Source organism: Mixophyes fleayi, chromosome 2 (assembly GCF_038048845.1).
Source record: "Mixophyes fleayi isolate aMixFle1 chromosome 2, aMixFle1.hap1, whole genome shotgun sequence".
Lineage (NCBI taxonomy): Eukaryota > Metazoa > Chordata > Amphibia > Anura > Limnodynastidae > Mixophyes > Mixophyes fleayi.
Genome location: NC_134403.1, coordinates 155,369,345 through 155,388,251, shown reverse-complemented (window position 1 = coordinate 155,388,251; position 18,907 = coordinate 155,369,345). Strand labels below are relative to the sequence as shown.

At 37.5% G+C, this 18,907-nt stretch overlaps 1 protein-coding gene across 9 annotated transcripts in view; it reads left to right on the top strand.

Moving 5' to 3' along the window:
• The window catches only part of DMD (dystrophin), a 1,967,742-nt gene that overhangs the window by 919,237 nt on the left and 1,029,598 nt on the right, over positions 1-18,907 (top strand). For all 9 annotated transcript variants that reach the window (XM_075200299.1, XM_075200300.1, XM_075200296.1 and 6 more), the window contains 4 exons: positions 3,476-3,655; positions 6,324-6,452; positions 11,404-11,574; positions 18,078-18,200. In XM_075200299.1, coding sequence (XP_075056400.1) covers positions 3,476-3,655; positions 6,324-6,452; positions 11,404-11,574; positions 18,078-18,200 — 603 coding nt within the window. The remainder of the gene's footprint in view (positions 1-3,475; positions 3,656-6,323; positions 6,453-11,403; positions 11,575-18,077; positions 18,201-18,907) is intronic.

Below are 18,907 nucleotides of genomic sequence, written 5' to 3'. Positions count from 1 at the left end.
AGAGCCAAATTATGTGATTTTAGCAGTTTTTAGGAATTTAATAAAAATTACAGATCCAAAACCAAAACCAAAACACCTGAGGGCGGTTTTGACAAATCCAAATCCAAAGCACAAAGTTAATACAGATCCAAAACCAAAACACGGGGTCGGTGAACATCCCTAGTTGTAATGACTGTTGATTCAGGTCCATAGGCACTTGCTACAGAGACTCTTTGTGACATGTGAGCCTGTGATTTTAGACACTCCATATTTAAAGCCCCTCACACAATACTCTAGGAGTTGCAGTAAGATGTGGACATTCACGATGTACCGCCCACCAGAAGTCTCTGGCAATTTTTTTTGATGCGTTGACTTTCCAATAGACTGCAAGTGAATGGAAAACACACTGTAACTATGCAGCCACATCAACCCTCTAACCATATCTTGCAGTAAAATATAAAACAGTAATCATCATCAACTTTAGGATGATGACTGTTGTATTAAAATACAGTATAATAATGCAATAATTAATAAAGTGTGTCCCTCAAAATAAGTAACCAGCACCAGTGCTATAACATGGGCTAATAAGAACCAAAGCAGGTAGATGGATGTGGGTCCCCCTACAAAAGCGACAACCAGCATTAGTCAATGCCAGGCTGTGCTAGTCACACTATAGCATTTAATCCTGCACTGTAGTGTTTCACTGTCATTACTTAGCCCCAAAAATTGTGGATGCCAGTTTAAAACTGTGTATTAAATATTGTTGAGGTATTTGTATAACGCTGAGTGAGCTGTTAACGCAAACTAGAGGTGCGGCGAAGTGATTAGCTCTTAAAGCTAGCTAGAAGTGCAGAGAGTCGCACTGTCCAAAAGATAAATGTTACACCAAAGTCCGACCCCCGATCCATTTATAACCATCCTTTTTAATCATATAAACTTTTCAGTCTTTTATTTTTTTACCTTATGGCTTGTAGGCAGTGTAGGGACATGGAGCTGTCGTCTTTCTTACAGGTGGCAATTTTGTGTGTTTGAAGCTTTTTAGCACATAGCTCGGGGTGTGCCTGGAAATGCTTAACATGGAGCTGCAAAACGAGTCACATTAAAAGTTTAGACTGAGATTCGATCTCCATCAACTCTGAGCTGAAGCAAAATTCAAATACATTATTGGAATGAAAATGGCTGTGCATTCCTCCACATGGCCCTGACATTTACCTCTTTCAAAATTCATTAGAAAAGTCTTCTCTCCAATGTAACAAAGCAATGAGAAAGGCAAGTCAGATGCTTGGTTACATAGGGAGAGAAATCAGTAGCAGAAAGAAAGAAGTAATATTGCCAATTTATAGGTCACTGGTACGGCCTCATCTACAATATTGTGTTCAGTTCTGGAAGCCATATCACCAGAAGGATATAAATACATTAGAGACTACAAAGAAGGGCAACTAAAATGGTGCATGGCCTACATCACAAAATTTACCTGGAAAGACTAAAAGATCTTAATATGTAGAGATTGAAGCAGAGAAGGGAAAGGGGGGGGCATGATAGAAACTTTCAAATATATCAAGGGTTTCAACAAGGTACAGGAGGGAAACATTTTTCAAAGGAACAGAAGTACTAGAACACCAGGTCATGGACTGAAACTGTAGGGAAGTAGGTTCAGAGGAAATGTGAGGAAAAACTGCTACACATAAACAGTAGTGGATAAGTGGAATAGCCTCCCATCAGAGGTGGTAGAGGCTAATAGAGTAGAGCACTTTAAACATGTTTGGGATAGACATAAGGATATCCTTACAAAGATCTAAGGATCAAATAGGGTTTGAGGTTTCCATAGGTTAAAAGATGGGCAGACTACTTGGGCTAAGTGGTTCTTATCTGCCATCAAATTCTATGTTTCTATACAACTCCTCCACTCTGCCTGTTCATATTGCCACTTGTCTGCAAATGTGGTCATCTTGCTCTGTACACCTTTGCACCACCATGGAAACTGAGCGCACTTGCACAATCTGAACCACATCATCATCATCACCATTTGTTTATATAACCACATAGCCTAAAGCTGTGAAGCGTCTATTTTAAAGAAAGGGGGAAAGGGAGTGTGCATGTAGGCAATGTACAGTAAGTGCGTGCCAAGGTCGAGTGCAGGCACATTCGTCTGATTCAAGCTCTGGGCATCTCTGAGGTACGTGATTTTTAGCTGTATCACTTGTATCATCTACAGAGTAGGACTAAGTGCCGATTGATAGTGATGACAGTCGCGTATGCATGCCAAAACATGTGCCAGTAAAAGCAACTGTAAAAATATATTTAATGTGCAGTAGGCATTAATAACATCCTGATAAATATATTTCATGTTTAAAAACATGAAGAATTTTTTTTTTTTTCAATGTTTTATCTTTATGATTTTTTATCGACACATGTTAATGTATTTAATATATTTTTTATCTGTATACTCTGATAGGACTTTGTATACATATGTATTGTGTGTATCCTGCAGTGTGTTTTGTCAGCCTGCATACGTCAAGTGCCGTATAGACAGAACCGTACTTATACTCAACTAGAAACGTTTCTTTAGGTCCGCTTATACTTTAGTGTATGTGTTGTTGCGTGCAATTTCCGTACAATTAAAAGAAACGCAAATTGCGTTCACTTTACGTTCTTTGATGAATTAGGCCCAGAATGTATCATTTAGAACCTCTAAAATAGCTGTTTAATAGGCGTGTCATGTACTGTATAGTTAAACTGTTATATTTTAATATATACATTTATATAATATATTTATATTGTTTTTAGTTAGATCATTATCCTTTATATACTGTATAGTTGCTATATTATACTAGAGGGCTGTACTAAGACACAAATTGTAATGCTATCGTAAAAAACTAGGCAGGTGAAGCTGAATAAAAGTAATTACTGGCCAATTGGTTTACAAGGAGAGTAAATACATTGACATGATAATCATATTATAAACTAATTATTTATAGTGTGCACAGCACAAACAAATATTGATGAGCAGGCAAAAAGACACCACTAATTTATTATTTATATTCAATGACAAATTAAAAGTTTACAGCAAAGAAAAAGATCTAATTGGTGCACCATAGATTTAATTGAATGCAAAAATGAATATATAAAAGTATAGTGATAAAATATAAATTTTAAAATTTGATCAGTAGCGCAGCTGTAATATGGGGTGTGTAAGACCCCACCAAATAAGGCAAACTAAAAAAAAAGAAAAAAATTATTACAGCGTTGCAACTGGTCAAAATATAATCATGCTGAAATGATGCTGAAAAGGTATATTAGATAAAATGTATTTATATATAAACAGTATCACATCTAAATAGATGAAAGATAATCTAAAAAATACACATAGAAAAAATTACTGAATGTGAGCTCAAGATTATAAAAACAAACACAAGTGTAAGTTGTGATAACGACGCTGTTTTCAAACTTTCTTTGTTTCAAGTTAAAGTTAAACATGACTTTCTTATTCCTACAGACTACACAAAAAGAAGTGGAAAAACGACAGCAGCAGCTAAAAAATATCTGGGACCAAGGGGATTCCCTCAGAGGAGTGCTTGGAGAAAATGCAGACCTGGTGGATGATAAACTTAGTCTACTGAATAGTAATTGGCTGGCAGTAACTTCAAGAGCTGAAGAATGGTTCCGTCTCCTGTTGGTGAGTACAAATCTGCTTAAATAAGAATATGGTGCTCTCTTTAGATTATGAGGATGTTTGACGTTTACAGGTTGTACATTATCCCATACAGCATATTATAAGCAAGAGACCATAGGCCTGCTTAGGTAAATAAGTAACTAACAAATATCTCAATTGAGAAGTCTATATTATTTTATCACTTAGGTTTTCTTTCTTTATATCATACATGAATGAAATTCAGTTTTATGTCCTTGAAAGTGGTCCTTATAAATTACATTTATCCATTAACCACAGGACTTCTTACTGCAGCTACTGCTTCTCATTTATGAGTGGCAATATGGCTGATTCAAAATCGCACTAGACGTGCCCGTGCCTCGCTTTGCGTTAGATTGCCACAAAAGTTCCACCAAATTGCATAGGGTTATGGAGCAAATGACAGTGTTTGCAGAGGAGCAGAAGTTTGCATCAGCAGAAATAAGGAGAGCACCTAGTTATGGGTAGAAGTAAAAAATGAGATTTCAGTTTGAGGAGCATTTGAAATGAGATAAATGTGGTCAGGGTAAGTGAGACTAAAGTGTGTTCCTTACTATGTGAAGGAGTGCATAACAATCATACTCTACATAACAACTTGCTTTTTGCACAACTTCTGAGCATTTTAATAGGATGCATTTTGCACCTTCCTGTTGTACTTAGCCAGAGAGAGATATTTGCTTGCCCTATGTAAAGCATTATCTCAAAAACACAAAAGTATCACATGTAATAATGACAAACTCAAAGTCCCCTCACTATCATGATTAATTTGAGCCATAAAGGAAGTTAAACCACATAGTATTTTAGGACAATAACTGGCAAGTTTTATTTAATGAAGGTATCATTGTAAAGTGACATTGTGATGTGATAGTTACGCTTTTGTACAGCGCCCCTCTCCAGAGCTTTCAGCCTCTACACACATTCCATACGGTTCCCAAAGAGGGACAAGTGGTAATCTTGTGTGACTTGTTCATATTGTAGTTGTAAACTTTATTGCTTTACATTAAGATCACCAAATATTATAGGAACTTAGAAACAACAGCGAAATAGTAAAGTTTGTAGTGAGATAAATAGTGAAGATTAGAGTATTAAAAACTTATCTGCAAATATTTTTTTTGTTAATTTAAGCATGTACATTTTTAATACACTAATCTGCACTCTTTTTCATTTAAACTCTGTTGCACTGTTTGTTTGTTTTTAAAAAGCTCTTTATTTTCAAACCGTAGCATAGATTATATTATAACATAAGAACTCAGTGAGAAAGATAGCACACTATCCATATTGTATGCCATTCGGATACATAAACGACAACAGGCAGACAACAACTTCTGGATAGATATACGGTGAGCTGAGCAAATGCAGGATTTCATTTTTTAAAAGGTTATAGTGGGGGAGGAGGTGTGGTGCAGAAGAGAGGGGAGGGGAAGGGAAGGAGGAGATGGTGTGGGCCATAGATTTTGCTGTTATTTTAAGTTCTTAACATATTTGGTGATCTCAATGTGTACCAATAAAGTTTGAAAAGTAAAAGTGCACCTTGCACATGGTTACCACTTGTCCCTGTTTGGGAACTGTATGGAATACTTCTCTTTGGCTAACCTAAGGTAGAACTCCCTACTGGTGATATAATAATAACCAAAATTAAAAATATAAATAAGATTTTTGAATACTGACAAGATTTGCAACTAATTTTGATAGTTGCAGTTGAAAAACTAAAAAATTTGACAGCCTCTACCAGGAGAGGACTGGCAAACTTTGGCCTGGAGGACAAGACTCAGCTCAACAGCCTATTTTAAAGGAAAACAATGCAGGTGGCCCAGTGACTCAGCCCAAGATAGCCCACTATAGGACCAACCTGGGGGGCAGATGCCCCCTGCCCCCCAGCCCAGCCTGCCCCCACAGTCAGATGAAATTTTAGCCAATGCAGAGCTCCTGAGGTCGGAGAGTAGGTGTGCACCTTGATGAACACCTAGGTGCACAGATGCAAAGCATTTGGAATTGCAGATCAAGTGCATGTGAGGTCTGTTGGTACCATGGAAAAAAGACACCGTCCTGGGACAGTTTAACCAATAGATGCCTCAGGACTGAATATCATTCAGGTCAGCAACCTGGTTCTCTGGACTGTTTGTCTTATAATTGAGTGTTTCAAATTAAAGATTAGATTATGTGATATAATGCCTGAATGAATAAGACAGCTCCTGCATTTCTAAGGAAAAGATTTATACCGGAGGGCATTATATAATGACTGAAAAGGGATGTGGGGGTCAAGGAATAGACAGAAGGCATGGAGGCCATGTTTGTGTATAAAGACAGGACAAGGGGGATGTAAAGTTCAGGCAGAGAAAACAGACAAAAGAAGAGCCATGGGTCTCAAACATGAAACCAGAAAAGGCATACAGGGAAACAATGGTGCAGACATGAAGCAGAGCTAAAAAAAAAACAGAACAGACAATAGCTCAGATAATCGATACATTCAGTATACAAGTGAAAGAAAAATACAATGGGAAGGGATAAGACTATGACGAGTCAAAGAATTATCAATGAAGAACTGTGGGAATATGGAGATCGAAAGCTGATAGAGAAAGGAAAATATATAGAATAGTAAAAAAAAAATAGAGTTTAAAGAAATATAAATAGATAAGAACTTATATGTTTATTGCAGGAATATCAGAAACAAATGGAATCCTTTGATCAAGGTGTTGCTAACACTACAGCTTGGATGCACCATGCAGAAATATTACTAGATGAGTTGGACCGACAAAAGCCACAGGAGAGAGAAGAGACTCTGAAGGTATCCCACTTATATGTCACATTGCACATTTCTGAAACCTATTGTGGTTTAAAAAAATGTGTTTCTGTCTTTTATAAACACTGCAGCAAAATGTATATACAACCTTAAGCCTGGGCAGACCTGTGTGTATCCCAAATGTGTTTAAACTGTTCTACTGTTGTTTTCTCGCTGCATCTTCTGGGAGTTTGTTCCCTTCAACCATTATTCGTTAAACACTTAGTGCCTGAGACATTAAGGAAAGTAAGGCAAAAAAAGGAGTAAATGTTCTCTGGGACACACCATGTGGCAATGCAAGGGGTGCAAATTAGTTTATTATTTTTCAAAATACTGGCTATTGTTCATGTAGCACACAGATACTTTATAGCTTTATTTTTACACTGAAATTTAAAGTGGATCTAGGACATTCCCTTAGGATGTAAGCTTGTATGAGCAGGGCCCTCTTCCCTCCTGTCTTCATACTTGTTCTTCTGCTCCATCTTTACTGCATTTAGCCTGCCTGGAGTTTCTTAAGTATTGGTATTTTTTGTTTATTGTTCTGTACTGTTTCACCCTGTATAGTCTATTGTTTGTACTGTGTACGGCGCCACAGAAACCTTGTGGTGCCTAACAAATAAATGATGATAATAATAATAATTCCCTACCCTAACAAAAAATCTGTCCCCACATTTTAAATTTACCTCCCCCTCCAATGCAAAATGGTTTTGCCCAGGTTCAAAGTTACTCCTTATTTATGCTTTGCACTCCTTAATGACTCAGGCCCTAAGAGCCTGAATTAAAAATAAAAATAAAGATGCCCAATTTGCATAGGAGCAAATATGCATCTGTACGCTTGCTTTTCTGTGTTTATATTTGAGATACACACATCATAGGATGTACAATAATAATAAACCAAAATCTGTGCTGAATATATTATATTTGGCAGAAATAGATCTGTGAAGGTATTGGCACTTATTTACATTTATTACAATATCACAATATTACTTTTACTAAAATATCAAAATCATACCCAATGTAAAAGGGCATTCACATAATTTAATATGCCTCCAAGTCAAAAGTCTCACCCCAGGAGACAAAATTCGGTAGAGAAACTTGAATAAACCGCTACCTTTTCCTATTCTTGGAAGTAGAATTAGAACTTTACAAATAGGAACATTGTTACTCAGGGCCGGACTGGGACTAAAAATCAGCCCTGGCATTTCAAGCATACAGGCCCATCTCTGTTGATGAGCATGAAAAAACTGTGTGCCGCTGCTGCGCAGCGGTGCCGCCAAGGGCGTGCCCACAATATGTTGGGGGCGTGGTCAACATGGGGCATTGATACATACATTATAATAAAACATTACATTTATCAGGCCCTCCCTATCATGCCACCCCCCCACCCCAGAAACACAATACAACACCCCCAGTCCACTATACTTATCTATGCTTCTGATGCTGTTGACATCCATCAGGGTGGGAACGTCCTGTAGAGTGAGCAGGGAAACTCTTAGTCTCACAAGATTAATAAATCTCATGAGACTTAGAGCTCCTCGGCTTGCTCTGCAGGCTGTGTCCTATCCAGGAACTGGGAGTAGCTATCCGCTCCCTCCTGCTAACCAGAGCTGGATTTAGGCTCAGGGGGCCCTAGGCACTTAAGACAGGGGGCTCCTATGATGTAATATGGTTATTAGACACATTTTCAACAAATACAGAGGCAGTACTGTTAGGTGCACACAGTTCTGCCTTCACAAGCAGTACAATGTGAAGTAAGACATACCTCCCAGCTGTCCTTGTAGTCAGACCAAATCCTGACTAAGCGGGACAGTCACCCACCAAATTCAGGACAGTTGGCACACTGTCCTGCTCTCTCTTACCTGTCTTGTCATTGTCACCACTTGTGGCTGCTGGTGTCTTTAGATAAGTTGCTGCTTGTCTGGATCCTGGTATGTTGGGGCCCCTATTTGAAAAAAAAAAAAATGGGTACATGACAGTTAGAAAACTCCAAACAGCAGCGGTGTTAACTCAATATAGCACACACGTTATAAAATTAGGCCTCACTCCAGCCCCAACATTAAAATAATAGTATTCCCATTTAATAAATAAATCTATTTCCCTCCCTCCAAACAACCTCAGAAAGAAATTAAATAGCATTTATGTTTAATAAAAATAACCATTTCCCACAACCATCCCAGGCATTAAATAATTCATAATCACATTTAAAAAAAGACCTCATTTTCCCCAAACAGCCCCACATTCACTTAATAGCACACATTATAGTCATATACTGTCCCTCACACACATTATAGTCATATACTGTCCCCCACACACATTATAGTCATATACTGTCCCTCACACACATTATAGTCATATACTGTCCCCCACGCACATTGGCCATATTTATTTTCCCCCTCCTACAGCCATTGCCCCCCCCTGCAGACATTTTCAATCACCCCCTCTTCCCCCTGCAGACATTTTCAATCACCCCCCCTTCCCCCTGCAGACATTTTCAATCACCTCCCCTTCCCCCTGCAGACATTTTCAATCACCCCCCCTTCAGACATTTTCAATCACCCCCTCTTCCACCTGCACACATGTTCAGTTCCTCTCCCCCCCTGTACACATATGCCGTTTTTCTGCCCCCCCTCCTTCCCTGCACACATATGCCATTTCTCTGCCCCCCCCTCCCTCCACACATACATATGCCGTTTCTCTGCCCCCCCCTCCCTCCACACATACATATGCCGTTTTTCTGCCCCCCCTCCACACATACATATGCCGTTTCTCTGCCCCCCCTCCACACATACATATGTTGTTTTACTGCCCCCCTCCACATTTACATATGCCGTTTTTCTGCCCCCCCTCCACACATACATATGCTGTTTTTCTGCCCCCCCTCCCTCCCTACACTTACCTCAGCACTGACAGCAGCCTCTACTGCAGCTAGTCCTACGTGGCCGGGAACTTGAAGCGCGGGAGCCGGGCCGGCGCACAGAGCCGTCATGACTTGTGACGTCACACAGGGAAATTTTTATTTTTTTTATTTAATCGGGGGATCGCAGGGAGCCGGACCGGCCCACACTGCCATCGGCCCTTCTGGCATTTGCCAGAAGTGCCAGATGGCCAGTCCGCCCCTGTTGTTACTAAATACAGAGAGATGGAAACGTCCATTACTGAAAGAATTAGCAGCGAAGATTGGCTCTCCTTTATATTCTGGGACTGCACTGACTGAACATAATGGTGGCCACCGATAGTAAGGCACTCTTATAGATGTTTATCACCAGATGGTGAACATAATGGGCCTGATTCATTAAGGAAAGTAAAGCAAAAAAATGAGTGACTTTGAACCTTGGCAAAACCATGTTACAATGCAAGGCATGGAAATGAGTTCATTATTTTGCAGAAAAGGAAAATTCTGGCTGTTTTTTCATGTAGGACGCAAATACTTGATAGCTTTATTTTTACACTGGCTTTAAAAGTTGATCTAGTACATGCTCTACCCCAGCTATAAATCTGTCCTTACATTTTAAATTTACCACCCCGTCTAATGCAACTTGGTTTCGCCAAGGTTCAAAGTTACTCATTTTTTTTGCATTACTTTAATTAATGAATCAGTCCCAATGTGCTTACAAGTGAAGCCAGCTAAATGACTGAATTTAACAGGTCCAAATTGATATTGTGCTTTTTCTGCTGTAAGACTCAGGGCTAGATTTACTAAGCTGCGGGTTTGAAAAAGTGGGGATGTTGCCTATAGCAACCTATCAGATTCTAGCTTTCATTTATTTAGTACCTTCTACAAAATGACAGCTAGAATCTGATTGGTTGCCATAGGCAACATCCCCACTTTTTCAAACCCGCAGCTTAGTAAATCTAGCTCTCAGTTTTGAAATGGGACTGTGATATTCCTTATTCTGCTGCATCTAATAAAAGATAGAAAATCTTTGACTATAACTTAAGCTTTTAGGGTGCAACCTAATACTTAGAGCATGTATACAATGAGGAAAAGAGAACAGAAGTATATTTTGAGGCACTCAGATGTTCATGCAATATTAATAAAAATCATATATTTTATTGGTATGCATTAAAAAGTATTATTGGTGGTTTCAAACAGATTTGCAAAATAATTAAAAACAGAAAGTGATAAAGTGTAATATGTTACATACAGTAACATGTGTATGGTTAATAAAAATTGCAGGTTTGACTGCAATGACTCTGCTGTCTCTACAATTATTGATCAATAAAAACTTTTATTCGTGTCCAGTATTTTTTTTACTGAGCTATTGAAACAATTATTTAGGATTTTGTTAATCTTCTTTGTATAGTAGGGAAGAATTGAATGTATGCGCTGAATATGTTGCAACAGCTCACTCATTGGGACCATAAAATAATTACCCCCTTAAATAAGCTCTTGTTAATTAAGAGATTAATATATAGACCTCTCCCTTCGAGATGTAGCTAGATGTCTATATTTTGCTGTTTAGAGACAAGATTTATCATTTAACTCTCTAAGCCAGCTAGAAAAGTTTTAATTCACCCATTTGAGTTTACAAATATACAATAATAATCTTTTATATGATCAGAAGCAGGGTGATGAGCTCTATTTGGAAGGTTTTTAGAAATTAGGGTACAATATCAAATGATCCCGCTAGAAGATACATATATACTAGGTCTTGTAAGTAGCTGTTTAGGTGTTAGTATGCAGCCCATATATCTCAATATCGTTCACCATATACATAGTAATGCTGTGCAATATAAGCAAAATTATTAAAAACTGACTGCGTAGAGAGTTTCTGGCTAGTAATCTAAGGTGCTTGGCTCAAATCAGCAACTATCCAGTGAATTGCTAATTGCCTATAAGGAGATCTTATCTCAGTAGCTTGAAAGAAAATATATGCTGATTATTCACGCTTTATATGAACTCATTCTCTTTATTTTTTTCACTTTTTTATATCTCTTTTTCTATTTTGGGCTACAGCTTTTAAAGTCTGAGCTGAATGATATTCAGCCAAAGGTGGATTCCGTGCATGACCAAGCAGTAGAGTTGATGACAAGCCGTGGCGATCACTGCAAGAGGATAATAGAAACCAAGCTGTCTGAACTCAACCAGCGATTTACTCCTATATCTCAAAGAATAAAGAGTGGAAAGGTATTTCCAAGTAAAGCAATACATATTCCAAATTGTGCATCATTGGGTTGTAAGGTCTAGATTTACTAAATGGCAGATTTAATTCAATGAAATGTTTTGCTAACATTAATTATACCGCAATTAGACAATTTTCTTGCCAGTTACTTTTTTTTCACTTATGGCATGTTTTTAAAATGTACTTGAATCAGTTAGAAATAACAGCAGGTTACAGCAATTACAAGAGTGTACAGAAAAAACTATTTCACTTAAATGTAGTTTGAATGCGTTTTCTCTAAAAGTTGTACAGACCATTAATTTATCTATTGATGTGTATTGCACATTGTTTGGTGCTAAGTGTAAAATATTGCCATTCCTCCTATATAGTAATGTATAGCAATTTTCAAGTTGTGAGCTTAATGTGATTGAACCAGTTGGAGATCTGGCTTCATTTACTGATATGGGCTTAACATGGATTTTTGCAAGACCCACTAAGAATGGCCATTATGCAACTTTGACTCTTTCAGAATATGCAGTAAATTATTATATATAATTATGAGCTCCACGTTATCATCATCATCATCATCATCAGGTACACATAGAGTATAGTTGGGTTGGGTACGTTTTCACGATTACCAGAAACCCGACAAGCAGGAGCCCTACAAAAAAAATTTGATTTGAAAAAAAAACCCGACTGCAATATAAACAGACTTACCTAAAAAACGAAGCTGCAGATTTCCGATGCCACCAGCATGCTGACAGGAACTCAATGTCTGGACCCCACAGGTTAAGTGTTTAAACACTTAACCTGCTGGTGGCATCGGAAATTTGCAGCTTTGTTTTTTAGGTAAATCTGTTTATATTGCAGTCGGGTTTTTTTTTTAAAATCGGATGAATGTTAGTAAATGGATTGTTTAGTGAAATAAATATTGTATATTCATTTTAAGACCATTACAAAGGTTACAAAGGTTTTCATAATGCTTTTAATTGACTAGGGTTAGAGCACCTTTATGTATTCCTTTAGCATCACTTACTTGAGCTACCTGGTTATTAGATTAATGGATCATCACAGCAGCATATACTTCAGGAAATGAGTGAGTTGATCTTGTTGCAAGACAGTAACCTGTCCACTCTTATGATTATGTTACTGGGGACAAGGCTACTTGTGACGGGACAGAGTCCTGGTGTGAGGAGGGAAATGGAGATTAGTAGAAAGCCACAGCCTGAGAGTTAGATACTAGATGGAGCAGGGTCCCCTTACATGACATAATAGTTCTCTTAGTCTTCTATCACATTGATACAAGAAGATTGTTGGGTTAAATGTACCTCTACTGGAGCATTGTACACATTACTGTCCACATTAGGGATATATTCATTCATGTACGCTTAGCAGACTTTTTTAAATACAATTTTACTTTCACTAATTTATTATTAGACATTAGAGTAGCTGTTGAGAAACCTTTAGGTAAACCTCACAAATAACAAGTTCTTAGGATACATTATTATACAGAAGCCTTAGCCAAACTTTTCTAACTGTACACATTGCACCGTTGCTCTTTTTCCAAAATTAGAGGACTGCTAGACACTTTTCTGACCAAACTCATGGCCACATGATGCATATGACACATTGCATTGTAGATACAGTTGAGATGGTTAGGCAGTAATGAGCACACTTTCCATATGTTGGTCCCCTAACAATTTTAACATACTCATGAATTTATATTAAATTTTAAATAAACACTCATACATCACTTTTCCCAGTAGACCATTAAGCAAAACAAGTAGCCCCCAGTCACTTCACATTTTAATATGAAGTAGTTGTCATGACATTTATTATCTTTGCTGCTGATACACTGGAGCTACAACGTAACTTTATGAGAGTTGATGAATATCCTCTTAAGTTTTTCAAATTTGCTTTTGCTTTCTTTAAAACAAACTTGCTAATATGGTGACATACTTTTGTATAGCTTCATTACTCAATGTTTATAAAACAGAATATAGGGAATTTGTCTTAATGATTTTTTGTCTGACCGGATAAATTATTTTTTATAATGTAATGGGATTTCATCTTGCTGTTAATCGAAATAAGATTAAAGGCACTCACCAGAGTACCACCCATTAAGTCTTCATTAAAACAACTCTTCCATTAAAAAGCAGGTGTTCTAGAAAAATTAGGAACTCCAAAATCATATTATCCAGAAAAATCACATGGATTTAAACACTGATTGGTGTTTGATATATATTTGTAAATGAAGAAATGTTTTCCGCATGAAAATTCAATTTAAGCTATATAGTTTGTTGAGAACCCCAAGTAATCTATGTCCCAAATTAATGTGATTTATAATTGAAGAACTGTTTACTAATATTGAAGTCACCATTCTACTGTTTAGTAAAGTTCCTATATCTTATATATTGCCATAAATAATATTTTAAGCAAAATAGAATCACTGACCTCTCGGTTTTACCTAGCAATATTTTATGTCATAAGTGATAGCTTGAAATGTTTCAAACTGGGCTAGGAATGAAGTTATCATCGTGATCATTATCATCATAGTTTAATTTAAGGCGCCACTGAATTCCCAGCGCCGGAAGTTTTGTCCATTCTCTGTTCAAAACAAAAGTTTTCACAATAATAAACAACAAGTGTTCAAAACTTGCATACTGTAAACTAACACATAGAAACAAACAACCAAACACATGACATTACAGCAAGCAACAACCACAACTTAAAAATATTGCCGAGCAGTAGACATATTTCTTATTATATCCAAAACGCCACATTTCATGTAGACATTAATTTGTTTTCAGGCTTTTACAAGACAGGTCAATTTTCAAAATGGTTTCTACTGCCAATCATATACATAGTATATATACTCATGACTCACAGCTATATGCCTATGTGCCAGATCCAGACGAGAAATAATAGATGTTGACGGGAGGTCAGTATTCACAGAACCTGCAAAAATATGCAGAATGGTTTATTTATCACCACATAATTGACTTTTCAGTCAGTGTCTAAGACTTTTGTCAAGAATCTTGACAAAGCCTGAAAAGAGGGAATGTTTTTCTGTTTACTGCTTTCAGGAAATTATGCTAGTGGGCAGAATTCACAAAAGTGTTGTCATGATATTTCTCCACTATTACCAATGTTCGTTTTAGAAAGAAAGTAAGTCAGGTTTGATGGCAAATTTAAAGTAAAATAAAATATTCAAGAATTCCACCTAAATTAAGAGATTTTTTTAAAAGAACTTCTAAACATTGAAAAATACTAATATTATTATTTGATTTATTGCAAATATATAAAGTAATCTCTTTATATCATGTAGATATAATTATTATTATTATTATTATTATTATTATTATTAATCATTATTTTTATGGCGCCACAATGTATCCGCAGCGCAGTAAAGAGTAAAAAAATACAATACAGACAGTATACAAAAGTACACCGGTACAGTAAATCGATTATAACCAAGACTTCAGTATCGCCAAGTGTGACGAAACGAGTGTGATACGCTAATCATTCTGTTTCTCGTTTCTCACATAATGTGGATTATAGCAAATACTTTTATAGCCCTTGCTTTTGTTCCCCGGCTCACCAGACTACAACTGCATTGTCCAATTACTTGTGGTTAAGGGGATATTGTAGTTCAATGTAAATATGTATATTGTGTATTATATATTGATGACTTGCAGTAATGTTATTCATTGTCCTTATACTGAAGCCAGGAGGGTTATGGGTAAAGATCAGGTGGTGTCCACAATATAGGTGAGAGGGTGGGAGCTGCAGTCATTCTCCTCCTCCTTCCTCTACAGGAAGCATGGAACAGCTGGGGACTTTGTGACATCACAAAGTAGTGTAAGGGGTTAATTTTAGGAGGGGCTCACTGCTACCTTATCCTTGGAAGTAGGGGAAGCCAATTAGCATCAATTGTTCTCCTTAGGACTAGTCCAGATGTTCTGTCTGCATCCCAGCAGGGGGCTTCTGTGAAAGGACAGCTCATCTTCACTGCCCTGTCCAAACCCCCTAGTCCTGCACTGACCAATGGTTAAGAAGAATAGACCCAGGGGTTTGCCCAGGGAGGGAAAAGACTGTGGAAATTAGACCTGAGATTAAAGGAATGACTCCAGGGTGGAAGGGTGTTCATTCTGGGATTTCATTCATGAAGGTGCAAGATCTAGTTTTGAGTTGTCGTTCTGTAACTAGAGTCTCTATATGCAGCTGAGAGAGATCCATGGGTCGTGAAGTCTGGACAGCCAGGTGACTTTAAGTCCTTAAACTAGTGTGGTAAAGGAGAGATGTGGTAAACTTGCCTGGCATTTATTTACTGTATGTACCTAATATTCTAGTGTTGTTTGTATGACAATAAATTTACTGTTGTATTTTTATAACTGCATTTGCCTGAGTGACAATACGAATCCTAGAAGGTACTGGGTAGACTTCCCTGGCATAGGAAGTCACTCGTGGGTGGCCAGCCAGCGTGAAGTGGGTAGCATTGAGCCAGATAAACCCGGTATCTTCACATCAAGCATAGCAAGTACAGTGGTGTAGGAGAAGAAGAAATGGTATAGAGACAGAAGGGAAGAGGGCCCTGCTCATAAGAGCTTACATACTAAGGGGAGGGGAAACAGACAGCAGGCAAGATAGGCGTCAATAGAGGGGATGAAGCGCAAGAGGAGATAGGGAAGTGGAAGGGGAGGAGAACAAGGAGAAGATTATGTGGATGGATGGTAGGCTTGATGAACAAGTGGGTTTTGAGAGCTCGTTTGAAAGTGCTAAGATTATGGGACAGATGGATGGTCACATTCCAGTGGAGGGGGCAGCACGGGAGAAAACTTGAATTTTGGCGCTGGATGAGGTGATCAGTGCTTAGGTCATTGGTCGAACGCAGGGAACAATTTTTATTTTTTTTTCTTAAATTACAATTCAAAGGCACTGTAACCTTAAAACTTTTCTTTGTTTAATTCTATCTATATGTACTAGACATAGTTTTATGCTATCACTCTGTGCAGGCTATCAGCAAAGTCAGTGAGCTGTATCTGTTACTACTATGTTATATTTTGAATATACCGACAATGTAATCTTATGTAGTCCCTACCTAGTATGCCATGCCCCCCAAGATGCAGAGTGAGTGAATTATCACCCCTCACTATGATGAATGATGCGTAAATGGTTTTTTGCTGTTTGTTTTTCTGTGAATGAACAATTGCATTTCTCTATACTTACAGTAATATAGAATTTGCGACACACACGTTACAATATGATCATTTTAACATGGTAATTTGGTAATTTTTTATCAGTTTTTAAGCAAGCAATACTGATTGCTTTATACACTTTATAATTGTGATCTAAAGAAACACATTTTTAGTGCATGCGCATTGTATGACAGTTATAGGGTAATTTTGCTTTAATAACATGACACCTATACTACCTTTTTACTATGTAAAGTCTCTAGTTCTGTCTATATAGAACTTACCTTTCCTGAAGTTCCTGCTGTCTTTGGGCCTGATGTAGAGTCGGACGCAAGTCTAACTCATCAGCACACAGAGCACATTTAGCCAAGTCTCAATTTGCACTCCAGACTGAGGCGAATTTCCCTCTTGCACCTCTCTGAGCTTAGAGAAGTGGACTGGGGAAAGAAGTGGGTGAGCCTAGTAATGTAAAGGTGTGTTCACGCTCTTTACATGGTATACTGAGCTGAAAGCAGCTGCAGATAGGTCTCTAGGAGACGTAACTTTTGGGGTGCTTTCTCATGGTGCAAAAGACCTTGCTGTATTGAAAACAGAAGTTAAAAAAATAGTTACATTTATAAAAAAGGCATGCACCCCCTCCTCAACAGCTTTACCAAGCCTTGTACTGTTTGGGGGGGTAGAACCATTTTTTATTTTATTTTACATTAATTTATTTATTCATTTATCTGCTTTACAGGGACACTGTGACTAATACACTTAAGTCTATCATGCACACTGGCCCATAAGGCAGATAAAGAGGTGTGTTTGTGCAATCTGCCTAGTATTCTAAGTTGCATGGATAGATTTCAGTGTAAATTGCGTCCAATTCTATATCAGGCCCTTTAGGAGCTGGCTGTACTGAGTCCTCTATCTATGGCTACCCCCCTTCATGATGTTGACCACTGTTTTCTCCCCGATGATGTTGTGTAATATACACTTTACTAGACTGTATATAAAAAATGGCTACAGATAGGATAGGGCTTATATGGACAAAATAGACCCTAATGTAAAGTTAGTCATTAAATATAACCATATTGGAAAAATACATATACAAGGGTGTAGAACAGTGTATTGACATGAGCAATCTGACATCTACACAGCACACAAACTCTGTCAGGGTATAGAAGCGTTGTTTTACTATATGGTGATAACTACCCTTCCAACCATGACCCACTACACCCAGTCTACACATAATTGATTAGTCCAGAAAATATTGACATTATCATTTATTATATGTATAGCAAACATAATTTGAATACTCCACCAAATAAGTTGTATCTTATTTTTTTTTACAGGCAATGGTCTCTTTCAAGGAACTGGAACAATTTCATTCTGATATCCAGAAACTAATTGAACCACTGGATGCTGAGATCCAGCTTGGAGTGAATCTCACGGAAGAAGACTTCAATAAAGATATGGTAATGTATTCCTGGTGGAAATGAGGAACAGTGTAGAATGAAAAATAGGAAATACTTTTCTCAAATAATATATATATATGTGAATGATAATTACACTGTACAGATATGCAGGCCCATATTTGTGGAAGGTCTGTCAACCCTAATTTGGTAATATTATCCCATATTTATAATGTGAGTTATTACTGTACTTACTATGATGACAATTCATTTGGTGGGGAGGGATGTACTACAACTATTTTGACCATGCATATGATACTATTTTACGCCATAATTATATAAGAGGGTTGAATATTTTCATCTAAATGACCATATGTAAAGTAGGATATGTTAATACAATATCATGAGCTGAGAACTTTTTTTGCGGCAGGAATAAGTGCTATAGGTGTATGTCGTTACCTAATCTTGATTATTTGTATATTTTTGTCTAAGGTTTAATTATAGTGTTGATATATTTAGGTACTCACCCATCATGAGTATAGTGATGGACATACATCCAGGACCCATATAACAAAGTTTTACCGCTGAAAGTCAGAGGTTTGGCTTATTTTATGTTTGTAAACTTTTGGCTGGTTACCCTGATTGTCCATCCAGCTCCAAAGATCTTCTCAAAATTGTCCGCCTACGTTTCTACAGATGGGACATGGTGAAGTATTTTCAAGCCTGTGTCGTGCACTATCCCTTCATTGTATTTTTATAACCTCACCATG